Here is a 19937-nt window from a genome sequence, read left to right as displayed (position 1 = left end):
TTAACATAAAAATCTAACACGTGATTTGCGCAGTTTTTACATTTTTATTTGTTTTTCATAAACAAATATTAGTCTTTAACTAAATATTGGTCATAACTAGCGAAAACCTAGGTGGTCTAAATCTCTCAGTCATTACTATTAAAATCTTGGTTGATCAAAATCTCTTTGAGAGTGATTTAATCTTTTGGTGAATTTCAACAAATAAACGTTGTCGCTAAAAAATTCTTCAACTGAATCGAAGAAAAACAAGTTCGCTTTGGTGAAAATGCCAAGTGGATTTTATTATGTACATAAATATTTCTAAATTGCTCATGTTGTTTAAAACAATAGTGTATATATAAAAAATCTACACAGCTTTTGTCTGGTCAAGCGATTAAGTGGGCTAATGCGGCAAACGAGATAATAGCGAAGTCGTGCTTAGATTTACCTTTACAGTGAGTGAACTTTTATGACAAGATATGTTCAACTTAATTATTTTTTTCAACTTTTATTTCAGCATAATCATCTTGGTAAAAACTTCTTACTTAAAAAGCGAACAGCAAAAACTACTGCTTATTTCGTTGGACGGATTTCGATGGGATTTCCAAAGAAAAGGATACACGCCAAATCTTAATTGGATAGTAAAGCACGGGGTCTCAGCGGAACACGTGATAAATGTATTTCCAACCTTAACTTTACCCAATCATCAAACGATAGTAACAGGACTTTACCCGGAGCATCATGGGATTCTCGGGAACACTATGTTTGATAAACAGGCGGGAAAAGCTTTCAACATGCTTGACGAAAAAACATGGAACCAATCAACACCGATATGGATTGAGAATCAATTAAACGGCTTTGAAAGTGGATTATGCTATTGGCCTGGCCATAATGTGTTGTTTCAGGGAATGAAAGCAAAATATACTGCAGATCAAAACTATTCTGACCCTTATACCTCTCCTCCAAAAGACAAGGTTATGCCTTTGGAAGAGCGAATTATGCTAATTATTAATTGGTTAAAAAAACCGAACGTAACATTTGTTGGTTTTTACTATGAGGACCCTGATGAGACAGTTCATACAATTGGTTTGGATGACGAAAGTAAACAAAAGCTTAACAATACAATATCTAAAACAGACAAAATGCTGGGTGATTTGATAGAAAAACTCCAAAAACAAAAATTATTCAATGTTAATGTGATAATAGTTGGTAAGTTGCATGCAACTTTGTTCTCCAGATTACTTGTCTAAGAAACGCTTGTTATGAGTCTTTTGACGAATGGAGTGTTAACCATAGCCAATTGCTAAAACCCCGTTTTCATGATGAACTTTTTTCTTTTTCGTTAGCTCTTTAATATTGGCTGAAAAATTCAATTGCTAAGATTCGATCTGAGCTTTGTTATTTTGTAGCAACAATGAAAGTTGTTGAAATAAAAATAAACGGTGTTAAACTTTTTCATTAGGAGATCACGGTCATACTACTCTATCCTATAAACAAGTTGTGTACTTAGACAAATATATGGACCTTGATGACGCATCAAATATTATCGGAACAACTTCTGTTTATATATATGCCAAGTCTGGTCGCACAAAAAAGATATATGACGGTTTAAAAGAAGCCCAAGATCATTTTAAAGTTTATCTTAAAGAAAATATACCCGACGAGCTGCACTTGAAGGACAGCGATAGAGCGCCTGATATTTTAGTAATTGGTTCTCCTGGCTGGACTATTTTAAGGAATAAAAAGTTTAAAGAATGGTTTCAAGAAACTTCAGATAAGTGGAAGATAGGAGACCATGGATATCACCCAGATGTAAAAAGTATGAACACAGTTTTCTATGCATACGGACCTGCATTTAAAAAGAATTACAAAAGTCAGTCTGTACGTTTGGTCGATATTTATTCACTTATGTGCAAAGTTTTAGGAATTTCGCCAAAAAAAAACGACGGAGATTTGACTAAGGTCAGCAAATTTCTCAGTGTAAATGAAAATTGAGAGGAATAATTTAAAGATGAATAAGAATGATCTTCGGTAAAAGTTGTTGTAGCATGCTGATGCAGCGTTAACGAACGCAAACGACGAGTTATAGAAAAATGAAGAAAACTACCTAAAACTGTAAAAAAAAAAAAAATCATTTTGTTAGATAAATAGTTATAACGTTCCATAGTTGAATCAATTATGTCAAATTAATCAAGTTACGTCAAATCTGCAGTTTCAGGGGAATATGCTTCACAAAATGGTCTAGTGTTTACTTAAAATTATTTGAAACTTTTTTATCATTTATTTTCTAAATATTTAAGTTTAGGCTTTGAAAATAAGTAATGGTCTTGCAGAAAGGAAGCTGAAGAAAACTTTTAAAAATTACAGAGTTTTTGGAAGATATTATTACTGAATTTACACCGAGCTATTTTGATACTTATTAAATAAATTTGAAATCCTTAACCGTCACAAATTTTTGATGGAAAATAACTTGGGACGTAAGTTGATTTGGTCTGCTGTTAGAATGAGGATAAGAATCTGGAACTTATCTAATAGAATCCTTTCAAAATTACAGTTTAAAATTTGTTTAAAAACGCTGAATGCTTTAGAGTTCAAATACAAATAGGTTTTAAAAAAAGCACTAGAAAAGCACTATATTACTCTGTTGGTCGAGTTAAAACATAACTAGTGTTTTCTCTGCTTGAGGAAAATGTTGAAGTAAACGAGACCAAAAAAAAATTTTTTTTTTACTTTCAAATAAATACCTTTTTAACATTTTGAATTGGCATTGCATTTCAAAATGCTGTTTCCAAAGATAAAATAAGAATGATAACTGTTAAAATAACTGAAACTGAAACTAGTTTTCTTCATAAAATCATACTAACATTTCAATGTCCGAACCCTTTTCTAATATCCTCTCTGCTGTCATTGTTTGAAGCTTTTAAAGACTCACTTGACAAAACTTTCATGGTTTTTTCGTCTATAAATTGAATTTCATATTGCAATTCATTCTTTTGATTAGAATTAGGTCCTTTTGGAGTCAAATCTTGTATAGAATCATATAAATCACTTATTGATTTCGAATCCATCAGTTCAACAGAAGAAAAGTTTGGGATATTGACTGAAATATCACTCTCAGGTGTTAAACGATCCTCTGAATTTATATCATCAATATCAGTAATCGTAACTTCTGAGCGTGCAGTGAAAAAAGAACCAGTATCGTCATCGTCATCACTGGTAAACTCCATACTTCTCACATTTTTTCGACTAGTCTCTTCTAATGACTTTTGAAGTTCTGAAAATTCATTATCATTGACAACAGTTTCTTCACTTGACATATCTAAATCACCATTAAGTTCCTTGAATTCCTCATCTCCTTTGAGATTATCTGAAAAATGTTCATTGACAACTGCTAATATTGCTCCACTGACTGTGTTATCATCAATGTCAACAAAATCATCAGAGGACAAATGTGATAACGTGGAATTAGGGGTTGGTATATCAAATAGTGATTCTGTACTGCTTTCTGAAGATGTTTTATTTTGGATCAAATCACCAGGTGTTAATGAAATTGCATTATAAGATTTGTTCAAATGCTCAGGTATTTTATTTGAGGTTTCAATAACAACTTCATTTACATTAAGAAATTGATTACATAAACATTGATCATTAGATTGCTCCTCTCCATCATGCAACTGTTGTGCATCATTACTTACATCATAAGATCTTTGAGCCTCATTAAAAACATCACCATTGGCTAACTCAGTAAAGATATCTTCTTGGACAACATTTTTAAAGCAATCATCTGAAGATTTACTTTTGTCCCAAGGACTTTTATACTGAAAACCTGAATACTCATTATTATTAGGATGGGCTATAAATAGATAAGAAAAAAAAATTAAAAATAAATTCAAAAACAGTGTCTGATAGAATATACCCACAACACAAAGCTACCTTCTATCACAATTGTGTCTTTGTGTTTCAGGAATGGTTCTAATGACTCAATTGCATATCCTTTTTCTATCATTTCTTCAATGATATTGACTTCCTGAGAAAAAAAAAAAAAAAAAAACCTTCCTGAAAAACTTCCTAAACACAAAACCCTTTAAAACAAAAATATAGTTTTTTTTAATTTATTAATAAAACTTTTAATGAATTTCAATCATTAACAAATTAAAAAAACCATATTTTTGTTTTAAGGGATTTTGTGTTTAATAAACATTGAGGTTTTGTGATTGCTTTCTTGTCAACTCTTAAAGACAGTTTTAAGTTTACCTTTTCTTCTGTATTATCAACGAGCTGAAGCATAGGATATTTACCAGCACTTGTTTCTTTGTATCCTATTATTTTAGCGATCAAAGGAATCCATTCTGCACAGTGTACAATATTGTTGAAATAATCTAATGCTTCTTGTGACCAGTCTTCGCCTAAAAAATTTGAAATATTTTTATTTGAGATTTGACATCAACAAAAAGAAAAAAAGTATTGAACTTTTAGCAGGATAATTTTCAGACCTAAAAAATTTAAAAAATTTTTAAAAAGCAGATGATTTAAAAAACTTTTTCCATGAATTTATGCTAATTTATGCTAATTTATTATATAGTTCTATATTCAATTTTCCTATTGTGATCTGAACTTTACTAAGTTTATTGCAAGCACACTACATAATCACATGCTAATAATTTGCTAATTAAAAGTCCCAATCAAAGCGATGAATTCTGCATCATGAAATTGTTGAAAATATTCCATTTTACAAATTTTTTATTCTTTAGCAAAACTATTAAAGTAGGCTTTACTAAAAGAAATCTTTTGTAACTCCCTGAAACATGAAGCATGGCAGAAAAACTCCTATTATATGAATAAATCTAACCATTTGAAGTAATAGGAAGGAAGCATTCAACAGCTTGTGCAGGAAGTAAAAGATGCTCAGGTCTAAAGTGAAAAAGATAAACAACTAAAAATTTAAAACCCAAGCAAAGCTAATCCTTTGTGCAAAAACAAATATACTCTCACCTAATTTGTTTCAGTTGGTCAATAGATTGATATTCTGTATTACCAAAGTCTATATAATATAGTTCAACAGCACGTGAATCTAGGTTCACAGACTTTATACATGCTCTAAAAATTTCTTCTTCATGATTGTATGGAGCAGCACATATATCCCCTCTAGCTCCTGTATATAAAAACATCTCAACTATGATCAAATAAATTATCAAACAACTAAATAATGCAAACTTCGAACAGACATCTGACTTTCTAACCTTTTTCAATTCTTGGTACTAATGATTGACTCCCTCCATATATTTGTGTCATTTCTTTTATCAATGCATCTAACGATGTGGATTCACTGTGAAGATGTTGTACCCAAATATGTTCTGGAGTATCAGTAGCAGATACAAAAACTTGAAAGTAATCATTTGTCGGCAGTTGAATAACATCAGGTTGAATTTTTACTATCAGATATGAGACATCTGGAAAAAAGATATTTGAACATAACAGTATCACTGCATAGGCACAAAAATCTTTTAAAATTTATCTTTTAAATCATTACCTGAACAATGTTTCTTTAAAATTAAAAAAGATACTTATTTGTTTTACTGTTTAACAACTTCTTATTATTAAAACTAAAATTAAACAAATAAACAAAAAAAAAAAATCTAAATGCAGAATGTTTTAAAAAAATCAAGATCTGTTTTAGTATCATTTTATATTTAAATTTGTTAGCTCCACCACTGAGACAGTACTACATGATGAGAAAAGTTTTATAACATTAAGAAAGTATCAGCAAAACTTGATGTTAAGTATTCATTTCAATTGTTGTTGTTTTGGATTGATCAACTAATAAATACAGGTGAATTTAAAAATTGTTAAAGGGCAATCATAATCATACAAAACGTTTCAGGGATTTTGGATGTTTAATGTTTTTTTTTTCCCCAGGTAAAATTCAAGTGTTGGTTACATCATTCAGCAACATAAATTGATAGGAAGAGTTGGCTACCAGTGCAATTACAATTGGTGACCAACTCTTACTATCACATTACACTGCTGAATGATGTAATCAACACTTGAATTTAGTTTTAAGCTCTGATATTTGACTGAAAAAGAAAGAAAATATTTGTTCATTTAACACTATGACTTGAGTAAGTGGTGGATGATTACCTTTACATAAGATTTCTTCTTTACATCAGTAAAAAATTGTCAAAGTTTACACTTAGTTTTACAAAATTCTGTGACTGTCTTATAGCCTTACAAAAAATCATGAACATTACAACTTCTACAAAACACAAACGATTTAATCAATTATTCCACTAATAAAGAATAATTCAAAACTATGTACTATTGGTGGAAAGTTCATTGATACTGTCCCTTGACTTAATGGCAATACTTTAGTTGACCTCATGTACTGTATATTGTTAATGAGGTTAATAAAGAAAGAAATTTATTTTTTAAAATGTATTTACAATAGTCTAAATGGGTGAGCTTAACTGAAAAATTGAGCAGTCAATCAAAATGGGTGAGCTTAACTGAAAAATCATTTTGAAAAAGAAAATTGAAACATTTTCACTAATATCAAATTTAATTAACATGGATGGTATTAATTTTGGACTTAAATATATTTTCAGTTGAATCTCATGAGCTTACTTATTTTGTTGATCTAAAACACAGGTTTAGTACCATGAAATAGTTTTTGACATTTTTAACAGCCATTCCATTATTCTGATATCCATTCAAATGTCATATTTGTCACATAACTGATTGTATTATTGCTGTTTAAGTAATAAATCATGTTAAAATTAAATACATATAATCATATTATAACTGCATACCTTGTTTTACAAAGTTTTCCTTCATTCTAATCTTTTTATTAAACTCAATTTCTTGTTGAACTTTTTCTTCAACAAGCAACTTTGCATAATCAACTTGAGTTTTTGTTCCTGATATTTGAACTCTACGTTGATTGCCAATTGAGTGATCTTCATTTCTATCCACAATAATCTTTGCTCCTAAAGAATTTTGGAATCTCATAGAAATTTTCTCCATTTGGAATGGAATGACCTGATGTTTTTAAAAGCATAAATCAAAAAAAAAAGTTTTTTAAGTTTCAAGCAATAACCTTTTCTCATTTTTGTGGTCACACAGTTTAGGAGTTAATCATACTTATTTAATTTTAACTAAATAAGCAGAATACCAAAATATCTTTAAAAATTTTTTATGAGTCCTAATTATTTCTAGACAATTTTTTATTTTAAATTGTTGAATATAAGTTTCTAATGAAGTTTACTATTCATTTGTACTTAATTCAAAAGTTGAGAATGAATTATCCCTCAATAGAAAAAAAAAACATGTGAACCAAAGAAAACAACGGGTTTTATTTTTTCCAATCTATTTAAACTTTAAATGTTTTAATTTTTTCAAACCTTTTGGTTTATTTTGATATTATTTTAATTATTAGCTATATTTGAAATTGAAATGATTAAATGCCTTAAATAAAAAGCCTTTTTTTATGACTTAAAGAAAAATTGTTGTTCTGCTCTGATACTACATAACCTTTGCCTATTCCAAACTTTGGAGTCTGTTGATGCTGTTTATTTGTGTTGACAAACAGATAAAGGATATTAAAAGTAAGAGGAACTAATTGGTACTTGAGCAAAGATTTGATTGGACTTGCACATATAGTCAGAGGCTCAAAGATCTTATGATGTATCATATAACAGGGATGATTACTGCTCTAAAAAGGGATGATTACTGCTTTAAAAACTGATTTCAAAACAGTTGATTCAAGATTAGTGGCACACTTTTAGGTAAAAACTCAGATTTTATCATGGAAAAATCAGTTCAGTGTGCTTACAACAAAAATTTAAGTAGGAGAATAATGAGCATGAAAGCCTCAGATGACCTTGCAAGTGTACTGTTAAACTAGTCATTCATCCATTTTATGTAAGTTTGGAACTGATGTTTTTGGGTCACAAATCATATCAAACTAGAGGGTAATTTTTTTTTTTTTTTTTTGCATACAATTTTGATTTAGTGCACAAAGTAAAGTTAAATGTATAGACAACTCAACATTAATGGAAGGAGTGCTAATAATTTATTCTGACTGCCTTAGAAACAAAGAGAAGTCAAATACAGGACAGAGACTACATACTATCAAAAAAACTATTTTCAAAGGCATAAAAAATATCCTGAAAAAATATCTTGAAAGCTTCACTTTCAACTTCTTTTTTTTTTTTTTTTTGCTTTTTGAAAGTTTTTTGCATTTTATAACTAAAAATGCTTTGTGCAGCTTGTTCATGCAGAAACTGTTTTTAACATTTTGTTTGAAACCCAGAAATTATTTCTTACATCCAGAAAGTGAATGTTTAGATGAAAGTAATTTTACTTTTCAACTTTTTTGCAATCACATACCTGAACTGTTGCACATTTCACGAATATTCTGTCCACCTTTTCCAATAATTCTACCACAAGTAGATTGTGGAACAAGAACTTCTGTAACTATAAATGGAGGAGTTTCTTTGATAAATTTCTTTACATATTGCTCAGCAGAATGAACCTATGCATAAAAAGTATTAAAGTAAAAATAAGAAGTATTCCATGTTGGAAATTTAGAGACCAGTGTTATTTTAAATTTTTGATTGATCTGTTTTTCTATTTGGACTTAAAGTGAGATTTTTTGTTTACAGACCTGTCACAGGAGTTTCCATTTATAGACTTGACAAAGGAATTTTTATCATATATAAAGATTTTATCAATATTGTTTAATTTTTTTTTGAGGGAATAAATTTTAAAAAAAAACATAAAAGGAGAACATTTATTCCCTTGAAATAAAAAACATATAAAATGAAGTACCTGATCTCGGTTGCCAGTAATAACCAAAGTCCTTTCATTTGGTTTCTTTAAATCAGTTTCTATGCTATTATTTAAATCATTTGCTTCAGTGCTTATAAAATCAAATCTAAAATAGTAAGATAAAATGACTTATTAGATACAAAATAAAGTTGCTTTTTAGGAAGAATAAAAAACACTTAAGCAGATGTATAGAAAACTTAAAAGCTAGTCATGAAGAAGGTCCTGAGAGGACTACAGGCCTTCTTATCTTTGTCCTGGTGAATTATGAATTTGACTAGGAAAAAAATGGTCTCATTACATAAATAGCATTGCTTTATACTTTGACAAAAAAACAAAATATTCAAGTAGGACACATTTAGCAAGGACTCCTACCTTATGTTGTTAGGAATAATGCGCTGCTAATTTTTAACTACTATAATAATATTAATATGTATGTAATTATGTATATATCCCAGATTTATATCAGATTTAATAAAAGCTAAAGTTCTACCAATTCTTTACTATTAAAAATCTTTTCTAAAGTCAGAAAATTCAGTTTTCAAGAATGTGAATAGTTTTACATTTATGGTATTATCATCATTAACAATGTGTTTGCAAAAGAAAAAAAAGAAAAACCTAATTTAGTTGGAAAAGTTAGTAACAAGTACAGATGATTATTAGAAAAAAGTTACTGTTAAAGAGTTACTGTCAAAGATTATTTGATTGCTCCAATGAATAATCAATACTCTTGTCAAACATTTCTAGGGTATAGGATAAGCCCAGCCATTGGTCTGGACTTAATAGTATGTATTAATGCAGATAAAAATAATTTATTTTACTGAGTCTTATGTTTTAGAGAGATGAATATGCCTTGAATACTTTCGACTGGTAAGAAAGTAGTAGTAGATCTTTTGAAATTTTTTATATTTATTTTTTACTGGAAACTTTTTGTCTTTATTTATTCTGTTTTTTAATCTTAGAAGGACTATAAAACAAATATTTTGTTTTATGCTTTTAGATTAAAGCACTAAAAGTAGTTTTGATTTAGTGCACAAAGTAAAGTTAAATGTATAGACAACTCAACATTAATGGAAGAAGTGTTAACATTCTTCCTAAAAAGCAACTTTATATTAGTGCAAAAATTTTATAGTCTATTGAAAAACTGTTGTTTTCATGGATTGGCACCCTTGAAATGTTCTGAGAACTGGAATCGATGAGGGACTGAGTTGACTTTTTACGTTAACCAAATCGACATATATATAACAATAATTACAAACCTAACACCGAATTGAGATTTAAGCTGTTTGATATTTGTGCCATTTTTTCCAATTATGCTTCCAACAATAAATGAAGGAACTTGTATTTCAACTTTTGATTGAACAGCACTAGCAACACAGTCCTGAGCATTTAAATCTGCATACTCCACAAGGTCATCAGTTTCATCTTTGTAATATCTCTGACTATTCTTTCTTTTCCGAAATAAAAAATAAATGCTTGCAAGAACAACTACAGACGATATACATGCTATCAGAACATACTTCTCTTGTTGGCCATTCATTTCTTAACCAGGTGCACGTTTCTCCGGCGTGAATAATAGTATAGTTTTAAGATGGGAAGTTCACCAGGAGGTAATCATGAGTGTTTAAAAATAAGATTATCCTATTGATTCAACTTTATAATACAGTCATTAACAATTATTAAACTATATTTTAAGTCTATAAACAATCTTAATCTTATAATTATAATAATAATAATGATAAAATAATAATGATAAAATAATAATAATAATAATGATAATAATAATAATAATAATAATAATAATAATAATAATAATAATAATAATAATAATAATAATAATAATAATAATAATAATAATAATAATAATAATAATAATAATAATAATAATAATAGTAATAATAATAATAATAATAATAACAATAATATTTTAGCTATTATTATTATTATTAATATTACTAATATTAATATTTTAACTATTATTATCATTAATATTACTATTATTGTTACTATTATTATCATTAATATTACTATTATTGTTACTATTATTATTATTAATGTTATTATTATTATTATTATTATTATTATTATTATTATTATTATTATTATTATTATTATTATTATTATTATTATTATTATTATTATTATTATTATTATTATTATTATTATTATTATTATTATTATTATTATTATTATTATTATTATTATTATTATTATTATTATTATTATTATTATTATTATTAACAGTAATAATAAAAACAATGAAATAAATATGACTCTTATTTCATTGATTTTTTTTTTTTTATATCAATGAATAACCGAAGCACACGTTGGTGTAAATCTGTTGTAAATAATGTTAGGGAAAGAAGTCCACTAGAAGGTGGTAAGAGAGGTGTGTGCATTCCAATTGTTGTTTGTTGAGTTACATCATAAGAATTAAAAAATGAAAACTTACATGAACAATTTTATATATTTACAGAATGAATTGATGCAGATTTATAAAGAGGGTACTTTAATTCCCAAGCTTTGAAAACGAGGTTCTAAGCTACCACCCCGCATGATTTATAAAAGTTGTGGAACGAGTACCTATTTTCGTAATTAAAAAAAAAAAAGATATTAGCCTGCAACCAGAAACCAAATTTAATGAGTTAATCTATTTGAAAAAAAAAAAAGAAAAACTTTAATGCATGCTTAACAGATTGATTACACTACCAGACATGAATTTTTATACAAGACAAACTGTAAAGAAAACATTTAGTTCTTAATAAATGATGAAAGAAAAAGTATAGTTTTGATAGTCTAGGTCGAAAAATTTTTTTGTAAAATGGAAATTATTATTTCTCCATTTTTCATATACTTTATACTAAGAACAGTCGATGGTTATAATTTCTATGATGCTTTTACTTTAATGAATGCATAGGACAAATACATTTATTTGATTTAATGTTAAAAAAATTATCATGTATTATCACTTAACATTATTATTACTTGAGCTGAAGAACAAATTTGTGAAAATGGTGATAATTTTAACTGTTGTAATGAACCAATTTATTTTTGGCATTTTATCTAATTCTTTATCCTCCATTTAATTCGCGTGAGCAAATGTTAAGTTTCAGTTTTGATGAATTATAATTCTTACTATTTTATAATTATTTTTGCTATTTCAGATTATTTGGAATGTCTCAGAGACGGAAGTGCTGCGGGAGGTTTATGTTTAAAGGAGATAAGTGTTCCATTACACACGGCGTAATTTTCCAGAAAGACAGCTAACAGCATAATTTACCCTGACTTACCATAAGCGATAAGACCGAGAGCATATGATGAGGGAGAAGAGCCTCCTGTGTTTTCTTCTGATCTTCTCGATGTTTTTTTGAGTGATGATGATGATGTGCAGAACATGAAGAAGAGCGATGAAGATGATAATGATTGGCTGCCTAATGACGAGCCGAAGTCTATCAGCCAGAAACAGCTGGACTTGTTTGTTAGGAGACTTAGCCTGTCCAAACAGAATGCGTGTTTTGCTGGTTCAATGCTAAGAGAATTCGGTGTCCTTGCAAAGGAAACGAGAAAGTCTGTTTATAAGACAAGAGGCGCAGCTTACGTGCCATTTTTTAAGAGAAGTGAAGACAATAACTTTGAATTTTGCTGTGATATTCCTGGTTTGTTGATGAAGATGGGTATCTATACACAAGTGGAGAATGACTGGTGGTTGTTCATCGATGGCAGCACAAGAAGTGTAAAGGCGGTCCTTTTGCATAATGAGAACGCGTATCCAGCCATCCCGATTGCTTACTCAATTACAGCAAAAGATTCTTATGAAACTATGAAATCTATTTTCCAGCTTGTTCGTTATGACACATTTCAGTAGAGAGTTTGATCGGATCTGAAAGTTGTAGGTCTGCTGACAGGTATGTAAGGAGGTTACGTAAAATACATATGCTTCATATGTTTGTGGGATAGCCGCGCTAAACATGAGCATTACATCAAGAATGAGTGGCCAGCACGAGGCAAGGCGACCCTTGGTGTTCACAATTTTCGCAATGAGCCACTTTTTCAGTGTGACAAAGTTATTACATCTTCATTGCACATAAAGCTTGGCCTGTTTAAGAGTTTTGTTAAGGCATTACACTCTGACGGCGAACCGATGAAAATCATAAAGGAGACCTTTCCAAAACTGTCACTTGAAAAAGTTAAGGAAGGAGTATTCGTTGGACCAGACACTCGAAAACTTTTGAAAAGCCAACAGTTTACTGATTCCTTGTCCCCGATTGAGCTCAGAGCATGAAAGGCTTTGAAAGACTGTGTGGAGAACTTTCTGGGTAAGTATCTGAAAGTTTCTTCTTTGCACTCATTTATTCAGACAAGCACCGGTCGGACGGCTATAAAGACATCATCTCAGAACTGTTATCAGCCTTCAAAGAAATGAATGTGCACATGTCCCCAAAGATTCACTTTTTGCATAGCCATTCGGACTTTTTCCCCAAGCATTTTGAGAGAAACATTACAGACGAGAATGTAGAACGTTTCCACCAAACAATTTCAACTATTGAGCATCGTTACCATGGGCGCGCCGATGAGAGAATGACGGCTGACTTCTGCTGGCTGACTTATAATCCTGTTTAGTTTGTTTTTTGTCAATTATACACTCATATACCTTAACAACATCGCTTAGTTTTATTACAAAAATGGGAAAACCGGTACCTCTAGTTTACCAAAAAATGGTTCGACCCTGACAAATTTGGCTATGCATTTGGTCTTCAGGGCCATCCAAAGAACATTATTTTCGTTTCAAACCTCTTGTATAAAGTGAAAAGTGAAAAAATGTCTAGTAGTGTTAGTGAAATATCTCTTTAATTCGCATTATTTGTCTTTAAAACTACATTTCGAAGGTTTTTTTTAATGAAATTTGAATTTTTCACTTTAGAAATTGTAACAAAAGTTTAATAAAAAAAAAAGAGACCTACTTGCTTTTTACATATTTTTAATAGCTTTTAGGATATTAAATTTCTGAACAATACATAACGAAAATTCTTGCTTTTTACATATTTTTAATAGCTTTTCGGATATTAAATTTCTGAACAATACATAACGAAAATTCTTGCTTTTTACATATTTTTAATAGCTTTTGGAAAAATAGTCTGGAAAAATATTCTATGGTTGTTAAACATAGTTGGAATCTCATTAAACCCCAAAAAAATCATCACATGGCTCTAGAATATCATTAATCCAGAGAAAACAGAAAATGAATTTTCACAAGAGCTGACACGCCATTTTATGAAAAAAAAAGATTACAGTATCGGAAAAAACATGGTGGACAAACTCAAATTTAGAACAAAAGTTGATCAAAAACTAAAAAAAACTAGTAAAACAATTGAACATATTATTTTTTATGTAGTTTATTATGTTGTTAACAAAACTTAAAACTTTTGAATCATACTAAAAATCACTAAAAAAGTTTTAAAACACATTTTCCCTAACAAACTACATTTTTCTTTGGACAAAACAAGGTGGACATTCAAAAAATCGACTGAAAATTCAAAAAAATTCAAAAATTAACTTATTATTTTTCAAAAAACTTCAAAAGTTGACTTAATATTTGGTAGGACCTCCTTTACTTTTAATTACTTCTTTCATTCTTCGGGGCATAGACGCAATTAATGAGTCAACAATTCTCATATCAATCTCTCGCCAGGCCTTCTCGATTTGTTCAAATAATTCCTCACTGGTCTTCACATTTGCACGCTCAATCTTATTGTCAATTATTTCCCACAAATTTTCTATGGGATTCAAGTCAGGGCTTTGTGCAGGCCACTCCGTTATGGTGATATTCTTGTCCTTGAACCATTGTTTTACAATTTTTGACGTATGTTTGGGATCATTATCCTGTTGAAAAATCCATTTTAGGGGCATCTCCCATTCAGCATGTGGTAACATAACATCTTCCATTATATCTTTGTAAACAAAGCGGTCCATAATTCCATTAATTTTGTGAATAGGACCAGTTCCTAGTGCTGAGAAACATCCCCAAACCATAGCAGACGTTCCATGCTTAACACTCTTCTTGGTATATTTAGTATTGAATCTGGTGTTCTTTGGTCTCCAGACTCGCTTCTTGCCGTCGCTTCCAAAAAGGTTATATTTTGATTCATCACTAAAAAGTATGTTTTTCCACTGGTCTACAGTCCAATTTTGGTGTGCTTTGGCAAACGCAAGTCTTAGCTTTCTATTTTTAAAGGAAGTTAGCGGTTTCTTGGCAGGCATTCGAGAAAACAATTTTGCTTCGTTAGCTCTTCGTCGCACAGTGCGATTAGAGATTTGTAGTTCAAGTTTTTCGGTTAATTTTGTGGATGACAAAAATGGGTCTTTTTTAAGCTCTTTAACAATTATTCGATCTAGTCTTTGTGTTGTTTTTCTTGGACGTCCGCCCCGATGGTTTGTTTTATAGCAGTCACGAGATCCAAATGATTTGACAGTTTTGCTTACAGTCGATTTAGCTATATTATATTTTCTACAAATTTCAGCTTGACGTTTTCCGCTTTTAAAATCTTTAATAATATTTTCACGTAAAACACTTCCTAATTTGTCGTAAGCCATTTTAAGTTGCAATTTTTGCAAAATTTACCCCATATATCACGAGTTAAATCTATTTTTAGTTTAATTGAAAAAATAATTGGCCAGACGTTCCAAAATCTATTTATTATTTTAGAGTAATGTTAGGATAAAAGTGAAAACAAAAGAATGCGGTAAATTGAATAAAGACAATGAAATCTTATAAAAAAAGCTTCGTTTTGATTTGTCCACCTTGTTTTGTCCAAGGAAAAATGTAGTTTGTTGAGAAAAATGTGTTATAAATTTTTTTTGTGATTCTTAGTATGATTCAAACGTTTTAAATTTTGTTAAGAACATAATAAACTATTTAAAAATTAATATGTACAATTGTTTTACTAGTTCTTTTTAGTTTTTGATTAACTTTTGTTCTAAATTTGAGTTTGTCCACCATGTTTTGTCCGATACTGTAAATTTGAGCTTCCAAAAAGGCTGCTAAAGCCGGACCAACTTCTTTTTTTTAAGTATTTATTAATCGTATCTCTTACAAATTGTATATTACTCCTTTATTCTCGTTGACTCGAAACAAATAATTTCCACAATGTTTTTCTGTAAATGAAGCATTTAAAATTTTTTAACTTTTTTGGTAAAAAAAACTTATATTCTGGGAATTCACTAACTATTTAAATCGATTTCCATGGTGCACGGTGCATTGTGGTAAAGAATGCTTTCGAGAAAGTCAAGCTTTAATTTAAACCTCTTTATTATATCAATAAACTTGCTGGAGTTGTACAACAATCGCTAAATGACTCTATCAGATTTATTTTGTTACCATAATTTACACAGATAATTTTTCCAATCAATTAATTTTTTTACAATCTTTAAATCAATATCACCGAGAATTATACTCACAAGTGCGTAACACCATTGATTTAGCTTTTAAAAAAAACTATTTGGGGATAAAAATGGCGATCCCGGGATCCTGTACAAATTGTTGGCTCCGTAATCCTGGGATTTTTCACTAAAATTTCCCGGGATTTCGGGAATGTAATAATAATAGTTAAGATAAATAGGCTATCAACTTATTTGTAAATCATAAAGTGTTTATTAAATAAAATATTTGGTAAAATATTTATTTCATAGCTGTTTATTCTTTTCGCAAAGTTTTAATTTAATTTCGAATCTTCGGCTTCATTTTAATTCTAAATCGTCGCATGAGAATTAGAGGGTTAGAGGAATTAGAGGGTTTTATCTCCTTTTTTATATCATAAGAATTTAATACTAAAAACAAAAAATTTAAAGATAAAAATAATATTGTCAATTTAATTATGAAACATAAATAAAAAAAAAAAAGACGTATAGTTTAAATTATAGTTTAAATTATAAAAAATGACAGGAATAAAACATTTTGACAACGAAAAATTGAAAATTTTTCACAACAGCAAAAAAAAAAAATAGAACCCTATAATTCTTATGCGACGAAATGTTTTCGTAATTCTCAAAAATTCTTCATCTACGGTTCACAGTGACTAATTCAGTTAAAATTGCAGATCTGATAAATAGAAATAATTTAAGAACTTTAGAACTTCAAAAAAGTATCATGACGAACTACGCTGAATTCAACAGCACAAATCTTATATGGAAATATTTCTTAAGAGGAACAGATGAAACAGCCGAGTGCAAAGTTTAGTAGGTGCAAAAGTATTGAAAACTGCTGGTGGTTCAACAAAAGGTCTACATTCCAATTTACTGTTTAAACAATCGCAATCGCAAGGACCAAGTTTATCCATGAGAGCTTCAAATTCGAAAGATTTAGAAGAACCTCAAAACAAAAAAACGAAAATCACGAACTATTTTTCAACAACATCGAAAAAAGAGGAAAATCTATCTGAAGTGTTGGCACGTATGGTAGCAAAAGATGGTTTATCATTTAGTACAATTTGTAATTCCATTAATATACGAGCTGGTTTAGTTGCACGAGGATGTTAAAATGTCCCAAAATCACGTAATAACATAAGAAAAACGGTGTTAGACTACTACGAGCAGATTCAAAAGCAAGTTATAAAGGAAATAACTGATCAAATATCAAGAGGCTCTAAATTTTCCTTAACACTTGATGATTGGACTTCTTTTGGAAACTGCAGATAACGAATGCGAGTGTACAGGGTGCGGCAGCGATTTGCGAACTTTTTAGAACATTTTTCAAAATGAGTTTTTAAAGCACTAAAAAATTATCTTCATGGTATATTAATAGGAGAAAAGTTGAAGATAAATACTTTTCCCACCTTAACATTCAATTAAGTCTCCTTTTTTTTGATCACTGCCTCAAGCCTAGAAAGGAAGGACTGACAGGTGCTTGTTATATTGTCCCTTGACATTGAGTTCCAAGCACGGGTAATTGATGACGTTAGTGACTTGAGACTTGAGTAGGCCTTTTTGCAAGCCATATTCTCAACTACGCTCCACACACTATAGTTAAGGGGATTCAGGTCAGGGCTGGATGGTGGCCAAAATTGTTTGGGCCAGAAATTAGCCATATTGTCCTGAAGATATTGTTGAGTTTTTCTGGACCCATGACAAGGTGCATTGTCCTGTTGAAAGATGTAATTGTTTTCTGGGAATGTCTTCTTCAGCCACGGCACCACATAGCGTTTTAGTAAGCAAATACTAAAATCAGAGGTAACTTTTTCTTTCTCTTTGATGTGGATTGGTGGGCATTTCTCTCCATTAGAAGCGATGATTCCTAGCACCATGATGGACTGAGGGTGCTTGGTGTGACACACAGGTGGTGCTTTGTCACCCTTCTGTACAATGAATCTGTTATTACGCCTATTTATCACACAGTCAACACTAAAAAGTTTTTCATCTGAGAAAACTTCAACTGTTGGCGAAGCATGGCTTTTTAGCTGATTCAGAAGCTTTTTTGATCGTTCCAACCGTAAAGTTTTTAGTCTTTCTGTTAAAAGTTGACATGAAGGTCGGGCCACACTGACTTTTCCAAGTGTTTTTAGAGTTTTTCTGACTATCCTTTCATCAATATTGAACAATTTTGCTGTCTTTCTGATGAATACAGTAGGATTCTTTTCAACATGCTTATTAAGCTTTTCTGTGAACTTTTTATCAACTTTTTTATTCACTGGAGATGGCATTTTGGCTCTTTCAGCACTGCCACGTTTTTTCACTATGTAAAATGTAGTTTTAGATACTCCAGAATCACGAATCACTTCACGTGCAGACAAGCCCGCTTGAATCAAATTTAAAACTTCGGTTCTTTTGGCTTCCATTGTAAAACTTTTAACTAAAATGTTTTCTATTCACAATTTTATTAAAATCTAAGACGGTCATTGAACTTTAATCAACAAAAACAAATTGCGGAAGTATTTTATTTACATAAAACCAAGCCAAAAATTAGTTCGCGAATCGCTGCCCCACCCTGTACATGAGTTGAAAAGCTGTAGAAGCTTAGGTTCGATTCGCATTTTAGGTCTAAGCCAGCAGAAAAGTGAGTTTCACTTCTAAAAGAAAGACTCAACCACTTTAAAATAAACATTGAGGATGATATCATTGATATTACGACTGATAGCACAAGTGTTATGAAAAGAACTTGAAGAAATTCTAGAAATTGATCAACAACTATGTTTTGCCCAAGCTCTGCATCTGTCAGTTCTTTACAAAAGATGGCAGTCGCTTGTAAGTTGATGAAAGTTTAGATGACGAGAGCACTATTTTTGCAAATTTAGATAACAACGATGATTAAGACAAAGATGATGATTATAATAGTGAATACGTTTATGAAGAGGAAGATTGTACTTGAAATTCGAACGATTTATTGTTATTAATGAAACATCTGAGGTTACAATTAAACATCAAAATATTTGATCTATTATAACAAAAGTCAGGAAACTTGTAAAAATCTTTAAAACCAAAAAAATAAAAACTATTTACAAAAGTAAAGTAAAAAGTATGTAAAAATTTGAGTTTGGAAAGGTCATCCATTTAATCGTGGATTGCAAAAGCCGATGGAGCAGTTTGTTGTTTATGCTTGAACAATTCGACAAGTTAAAATAGTCTTAAAAAGGCATTTAAAGATTTAGAATTGGATTCCAACTTTGATTCATTTAAGATGAACGAAAACGAATATCGAACCATATCAGATTTAGTAGTACTTTTGACTCCCGTTCAAGCAACTGTGGACGCACTTTATCGACGAGACACAACTTTAATTACAGCTGACATTATATTACAGTTTATGTTGACCAAAATAAAACAACCCGATCGGAAAACAACTGTATGCCACTTTGAGTCACCAAATAAAAGAGAGGAGAACACCATTAAGCAGCATAGTTTATTATCTTCATGATGCTCAGGTTATTTCATCGAAAATCTCAGACCTTTTTGTGCCAAATACAAGCGCCCAAAATAAAAAAATTAAAACAAACCTAACAAAGCGTCTAAACTCGGCAAATATAATTACATCAGCAAACGTGAATAGTGATAGTGATGTTTAACTGAACGAGGCATTATCAAGCAAGGAGTGTGATAGTAAGATCAAGACTATTAGTGAAGAATTAAATGAAGTTATGGAAAAAAGA

The 19937-nt window shown here is 30.2% G+C and overlaps 3 protein-coding genes across 3 annotated transcripts in view; 1 reads left to right on the top strand and 2 right to left on the bottom strand.

Annotated features, from left to right (window-relative positions):
* Positions 1-19937, bottom strand: part of LOC145180695 (uncharacterized) — a 62102-nt gene that overhangs the window by 19822 nt on the left and 22343 nt on the right. The gene's annotated exons all lie outside the window — the stretch shown is intronic.
* LOC145183425 (ectonucleotide pyrophosphatase/phosphodiesterase family member 5-like) lies at positions 183-2141 on the top strand. The gene is made up of 2 exons (XM_080058774.2): positions 183-1188; positions 1442-2141. The coding sequence occupies exons 1-2, from the start codon at positions 459-461 to the stop codon at positions 1972-1974; spliced, it is 1263 nt and encodes a 420-aa protein (XP_079914900.2). The 5' UTR covers positions 183-458; the 3' UTR covers positions 1975-2141.
* Positions 2801-10390, bottom strand: LOC145182905 (uncharacterized). The gene is made up of 10 exons (XM_090085501.1): positions 10062-10390; positions 8806-8911; positions 8365-8509; positions 6786-6962; positions 5220-5429; positions 4972-5131; positions 4829-4890; positions 4234-4385; positions 3913-4006; positions 2801-3832 (listed from the first exon to the last, which is right to left on the bottom strand). The coding sequence occupies exons 1-10, from the start codon at positions 10340-10342 to the stop codon at positions 2847-2849; spliced, it is 2373 nt and encodes a 790-aa protein (XP_089941627.1). The 5' UTR covers positions 10343-10390; the 3' UTR covers positions 2801-2846.

Source organism: Hydra viridissima, unplaced genomic scaffold, assembly GCF_058129835.1.
Source record: "Hydra viridissima isolate aposymbiotic clone 2 unplaced genomic scaffold, HvirCarnegie_v1 scaffold_4, whole genome shotgun sequence".
In the NCBI taxonomy this organism is placed as follows: domain Eukaryota; kingdom Metazoa; phylum Cnidaria; class Hydrozoa; order Anthoathecata; family Hydridae; genus Hydra; species Hydra viridissima.
Note: the sequence above shows the minus strand (reverse complement) of the source record. Positions and strands in the feature narration are given on the sequence as shown.

What these genes read in the sequence shown, in the direction of transcription:
- LOC145183425 (XM_080058774.2), top strand. Translation starts at nt 459, where the DNA reads ATGTTCAACTTAATTATTTTTTTCAACTTTTATTTCAGCATAATCATC. An exon ending in TGTTAATGTGATAATAGTTG is followed by an intron (nt 1,189 to 1,441) that starts GTAAGTTGCATG and finishes CTTTTTCATTAG; the next exon opens with GAGATCACGGTCATACTACT.
- LOC145182905 (XM_090085501.1), bottom strand. Translation starts at nt 10,342, where the DNA reads ATGAATGGCCAACAAGAGAAGTATGTTCTGATAGCATGTATATCGTCT. An exon ending in AAATCTCAATTCGGTGTTAG is followed by an intron (nt 8,912 to 10,061) that starts GTTTGTAATTAT and finishes TTACTATTTTAG; the next exon opens with ATTTGATTTTATAAGCACTG. An exon ending in GGAAAACTTTGTAAAACAAG is followed by an intron (nt 5,430 to 6,785) that starts GTATGCAGTTAT and finishes TCTTTTTTCCAG; the next exon opens with ATGTCTCATATCTGATAGTA.